Source organism: Centroberyx affinis, unplaced genomic scaffold (genome assembly GCF_046629955.1).
Source record: "Centroberyx affinis isolate AG114_WGS23_722 - 3 ecotype Tasmania unplaced genomic scaffold, CSIRO-AGI_Caff_v1 ptg002017l_1, whole genome shotgun sequence".
NCBI lineage: Eukaryota > Metazoa > Chordata > Actinopteri > Beryciformes > Berycidae > Centroberyx > Centroberyx affinis.
Window position 1 is genome coordinate 28,858 of NW_027280359.1, and position 6,000 is coordinate 34,857.

Below are 6,000 nucleotides of genomic sequence, written 5' to 3' on the forward strand. Positions count from 1 at the left end.
TCATTCTCTGTAAAGTCCTTGGAGACAGGCTGGTGGGGACTTCAGAAATAAATGAACTTGACTCGACAAAACGATGCAGGTAGCAGCTGTGTTTACGTGGGTTTTCTATTCACTGTTGGCTGGGTGGTGTTTAATAGGGCGAATGAAGTCAGTGTTTCTCACAGATGAGAAACAGATTTATGTCAAGATTTTTTTATTTGTTTTTGACAACTTGTTAATGACGTTTCACTTAGTGAGCCCAGTGACTCATATTTTTCAGGCACTTAAGTCTCTCAGTCTAGTCTAAGTTAATGGTATTGCAACATTAGCTGACTGTTACACTTCCATCATTATCGATGCTGCACTTCAGACTGCCTCTCCATTCAGTTTGTGTCAGCACTCAGACTAAGATGATCCATATACATCACATGTATACGGACTTTGACTTTGTGGTTAGCCAACTCTTCTGGTCCTGATTAAACCTGATCAACCCTATTGATTCTGACTGAAACTGATAACATGAGTAAAAGCTGAGGACAGGAGACTTTTCAGCATAACTTTGACTTGGAGCAGCACTCTCCTCTGTAAATTATCCTATTTTTAACTCTTTTTATCTGGGGAAAGTTGTTGAAAGTTGAGCATGCATGATGTTTTCCATCACATTCATATAGTTCCACACATTCAAACCTGGGATTTGAACCGGCAACTTTCTAACCTCTAGGCTACAGCTGCTTCATTCTGTTTTTATCCATTATTATGTATTTTTCTGGCTTATTTTATTTCTCTTAGTTTATGTGTTTAGAAAAAAGATCAAAATCTATAGATTGTGACTGAAACTGATCAACTGTATTGATCCCAACACAGACGAGGGCGTGGAGTCGGATATCGAGAGCATCTGCGTGGAGCCGAGGGGGAAGGAGAGAGAGGAGGAGGAGGAGGAGGAGGAGGAGGGGAAGGAGATGGAGGGAGAGGAGAAGAGGGAGGGGAGGAGTCGCTCCTCCTCGGCCTCCTCAGAGGATTACATCATCATCCTCCCCGACTGCTTTGACACCAGTCGGCCACTAGGAGAGTCCATGTACAGGTACACACACATTTTAAATGCCTTTCTTTTTTTGTCCAACAAGAGGCTTTGCAATTACGGCATCAATTTCCCAGCAGCTATGGCTGAAGTCATCATGGAGGTCCAAGATGCTCGTAAATAATGGCTAAATATACAACAACCAGGCAAGAAAAAGAGATACCTGAAACAGATTGTTGTGGTGTGGCTATTCAGTAATATTCTTAGTGAAAGTGAAAGGTTTAAGGTGGATTTGTTTCCAAACCCTTACTGTAGTATGACACAGTAAACTGTCTTGTTTTAGCCCTTTCCCCTTCAGTCCTAGTCTTTACTAGCAAGTTGTAGCCTGAAAAACATCAGCTCAGTTAGCCTAAACCAACTTTTTTTTGGCTTTGTTAGCTAGCTAACTAGCAAGCAGGCTAATTTAGCAAAACACCTGATGTTAATGTTAATGTACGGTTAATACGCAACTACAAGCCACTATTAATGCTAGCTGCTACTAATTACATTAGCTAGTGTGCTAATCAGATGTGTCAACAACAGGACAGTGACAGCTAAGTTTAGCTAGCTAACAAGCTGATATTATCTAAACATAATTTAACTCAAGTTTCGAGTCAAAAGCAGCACAGAAATTAACCATGTCTTCTGAATTCTGTTGAAACAGCCAAGTTGTATGTTTAGAAACAAAATTAGCCGTTCTCAGCTACATTTGTCAAAGAGCTGAGGACCTCCAAGATGGCCGCCAGACAGTGAGTTAGGTCACCTGAAAGCCCTTTATTCAGCCACTCTACATTGGATTAAAGTTAAAGCTGAGTAAGGCAGAACACACTGTGGTGACCAGGGAGATATTCTGCACATAAAGGGTGGTGGTTTCAATCATGTTTCCCCCTCTGTCTCTCTCTTGCACACACACACACACTCTCTCTCACACACACACACACACACACTCTCATTCTCTCTGTAATTCCCCCTTCCTTGTCTCACTGCAGCTCGGCTCTGTCCCAGCCTGGCGACGTCCCGGCTGAGACCCCCACCGACCCAGAAACCCCCTCTTCTGACGGCCCGGGCCGCACCACCCCGGAGGGGGAGCGGGAGGAGACGGACGAGCCCGCCGCGGCCGCGGGGTCGGGGGGGCCGCGGGGGTCGGGGGGGTCCGGCGTGTCGGGGACCAGCAGCGCCAACGACATGCTGTGCACCTCTCAGACGCTGGACGACGAGCCGCTGACGCCTGAGGTGGTGGCTCCGCCCAAAGCCATCCTCACACCAAGGTCAGTGTCAGCTGACAGAAACACAGTGATGGATCTGGATGTTGAGCTCCGGCCTGGCTGGCCCAACATACATTTATATATTTGTACTTAACTGTATTCAAATCAAAGTGCTGTCAGGGTGTTTCTATTTCACGCTGAAAATTACCACAGGTCAATTAGAAGTCTGAAAAAATATGAAATTAGCTCAAATTTGAGGCCTTTGAAAGTATTAAAATATCTTAAATTCTGTTATTAGAGGCATACATTTTTTCATCATGTAATAACTGGTTTATTTTGTAATTTTAATGCAAATATGATGACAGATTCGGTGATATTTAGTCGAGGCAGTGTTGTTGGAAAGTAAGGCAAATGAAATAAGACAAATGTCATTAATTGTGTAGTTTGACTATAAGCTGTGAATGGGAGCGGCAGTAGTTCTCATGTTGTATTGCATCAGCTGCACTTCTGTTGGGTCACAGTTTGACCCACATGTCCTCTGCTAGATTAATACAGAACAAGGCTAACACAATGAGCCACACGTTTTGTTTTGTTACATATGCTTTAATAAACGTTATTAGATATCATGTCCCTGAAGTGTTAATTTCCAATGAATTCATTTCCATTTTCGTGTCCTTTTTCTTAAACTGCCAATTTATGATTTTACAACTTTCATTAGCTCAGTTCAATCAGCAATCTGCTGTTTTGTCAGATTTTTGCATCTTTATTTTGATTGTTGAATTGGTATTGAATATAATTCCAGATAGCATGAAAAAGCTCTTCAACAGTCTTGAATTTGGCTTCCTGAAACCTGCAGATGCCCTGAATTAACGGTCATGTAGGATGTGTTGTGTGTTGTGCAGTTTGTTGACTTTCATCTCATATTGTTGTTGTTGTTGTTGTTGTTCTGCAGTCCAGAGAGCAACGGACAGACAGACACTGATGCTGCTGCTGCAGAGGGAGGAGCAGAGCGGTCTGAACTGTACCAGACTGAGGATGGTAAGCGCACACACACACACACACACACACACACACACACACACACACACACACACACACACACACACACACACACACGGATGCATACGCACTCGACATGAATGCAGGCCCACATAAAATCCTGCAAATACTGAACACACACAGATAAATGGATCATGCAAATACTGAAGACACGCACGCATACACAGTGGATACAGTCACACACACACACACACACTCACACACACACACACACACACACACACACACACACACACACACACACACACACACGAACACACACTTCTAGCAGTTAGGTAATAAAACCGTATTGTTCTCTTTCACAAGAGGGTTTACCAGACTAAGTGATTCAGGACTTTTACAGGAATCATGTGTTTGTGTATAAACTGTATGTGGTTATCATGTGGTGTTTGTTAAAGGTATTCCTTCATACTCACATGCTTCATCTGGAACAGTGTGTCTCTGTTCATCTGCCTCTGTCTGTCTTTCCCTGTGTATGTGTGTGTGTGTGTGTGTGTGTGTTGTGTGTGTGTGATGGATCTTTTATTGTATCCCAGGATCTGTTCCTGACCAAACCGCCACAGACGAGACTGAAGCTGCTGAAGACACAGAGGAAGAAAACCCAGAGGACCCCAGGTCTCACACACACACACACACACACACACACACACACACACACACACACACACACACACACACACACACAGTGGCATACTAACAGCTGAAGTACCAGAAATTGTGAAACTGCCATGTCTGTTTGAGTGTCTTACCTGAAGTTCATTATTAAATATTTCTAAAATATGGATACAATTTTCATTTAGGAATAAACTTAAGTTACATACTATCCTTTAAAAGTACCATCATTTGTTTGGATTTTGGGCTACCAGTCACTCTGTAAGCGTAGGTGTCAGTAGCCATTTTTCCGTCAAACTGTCAAGTGAATTTTAAGCAAACTTTTGAAATAAAAAAAATTGCAAAAAATAAAATGCGAATTATCTGTGTTTCCAAAATGTTTCAATAATTGTGAAAATTTTAGCAAAATTTGCCGTTTCCTTTCGACTTCTCTATCATAATTCACATACAAACACTTGGATTGAAACCCAGCCACTGTTTTCATATGGTGGATATTATCTCTGTGAACTGAACCCTTGGTCTGCTGTGCTCAGGCACCCGGGCCTCACCGGCGGCCTGGTGAAAGGAGCTCTGTCTGTCGCAGCCTCCGCCTACAAGGCTCTGTTCACCGGACAAGGCCCCACACAGGTCAGCAAGACTTCTGTTGTGAACATTTCTTATGTTCAGTCATGTGGAAAAGTAAAAGACCCCAGTCCAGGTTCAAGGCCCTGTTCGCTGACAGAGGAAAGAGGAAACTGCAGCAACATTTGCAGAACTAAGAACACAAATTCCTTCGTTGAACTGACGTTGTTCATCAGGGCTTGTAAAATATGAAGAGAAAAAACGCTAAAATCAACATATGGAATAAGAGACAATGGAATTAACACCCAATAACAATGATAAGTATACTTAGTAAGATGAAGTGCTACTGTGTAATATCTGTAGTGCATTGTGCACTGAACATGTAGTAGCTCTTGTAACGTGTGTTAAAAACGATTTTTAACTATCACCATGACATCTGAGTTCTTTTCAGTAGAGTTGGGTATACACACATTTATTGATTGATCTGATCCAGGGCTGCAACTAACGATTATTTTCTTTGTCGATTAGTCTATTGATTATTTTTTTATTAATCTATTAATCATTTAGTCTATTAAATGTCAAAAATAATGACAAATGCCCATCGAAAATTACCAGACCCCAGTGATTCTTAAAATGTGTTACTTAGTCTGACCAGCAGCTAAAAAGCCTTTAAAGTATTCATGTTACAATGATATGAAACGGAGAAAAGCAAACGAATCTTAGCTTTTTGAAACAGCAACCAGCAAATGTTTGGTATTTTTACTTGATAAATAAATGACAAACTCTTAATGGATTACCAAAATTATAATCAGTTAATGTCTTGCCGATCAGCTAATCAGTGAATGGCCCGATGGTTTCAGCAGCAGTGTGCTCTTGTGCCCCTGCAGCCCCCGGTGGACGCCTCCACCCAGGACACCATGATGGCGGTGCTGGTGGAGATGGGCTTCGGGGATCGGCCGCTCAACCAGCGACTGCTGAAGAAACACAACTACAACCTGCTGGACGTCGTCAATGAGCTCGTCCAGATGACCGACAACGACTGGTACTCCACCCGCTACTGAGGAGAGAGAGAGAGAGAGGGAGAGAGAGAGAGAGAGAGAGAGAGGGAGGGAGGAGGAGGTGAAGAGATAGATGAAGAAGAAGAAGAGGAGGAGGAAAGGAGTGGGGGTGAAGTGCAACTAAACAAATTACTAGATGAAGGAAGAAGAAAAGGGAACAGAAAGAAGAAGAGGAGAGACTGGAAGAGACGACAGCTTCCCCCGTTCTCCCCCCCCCCCCCCCCCACCTCTCCTCTGATTGGCCCAGGCGGACAGGAGGCAGTCCTCTCTACGACCATATAAGGAGACATTCCGGCGAACTCTCTGGGATAATGTAGTCGACTATCAAACAACCGCAATCTGTAGTCTTACATTCAGCTTAGGCCTTGGTAGTGGCAGACCGGTCGCTACAGAGACACACAGAGTCTTACAGTCTTGGATTAAAGGTGCTGCGTGTCGCGTTTTGCGTTTCTCAAAACTTAAGACCACG

At 43.2% G+C, this 6,000-nt stretch overlaps 1 protein-coding gene across 1 annotated transcript in view; it reads left to right on the forward strand.

The window, feature by feature from the left end:
• Window positions 1–5,539, forward strand: part of nbr1b (NBR1 autophagy cargo receptor b) — a 28,631-nt gene extending 23,092 nt beyond the window's left edge. The window contains exons 18-23 of the mRNA XM_071531016.1: window positions 844–1,060; window positions 2,026–2,304; window positions 3,194–3,279; window positions 3,837–3,915; window positions 4,446–4,539; window positions 5,361–5,539. Coding sequence (XP_071387117.1) covers window positions 844–1,060; window positions 2,026–2,304; window positions 3,194–3,279; window positions 3,837–3,915; window positions 4,446–4,539; window positions 5,361–5,534 — 929 coding nt within the window. The 3' untranslated portion in view covers window positions 5,535–5,539. The remainder of the gene's footprint in view (window positions 1–843; window positions 1,061–2,025; window positions 2,305–3,193; window positions 3,280–3,836; window positions 3,916–4,445; window positions 4,540–5,360) is intronic.
• Window positions 5,540–6,000: the final 461 nt, after the last annotated feature.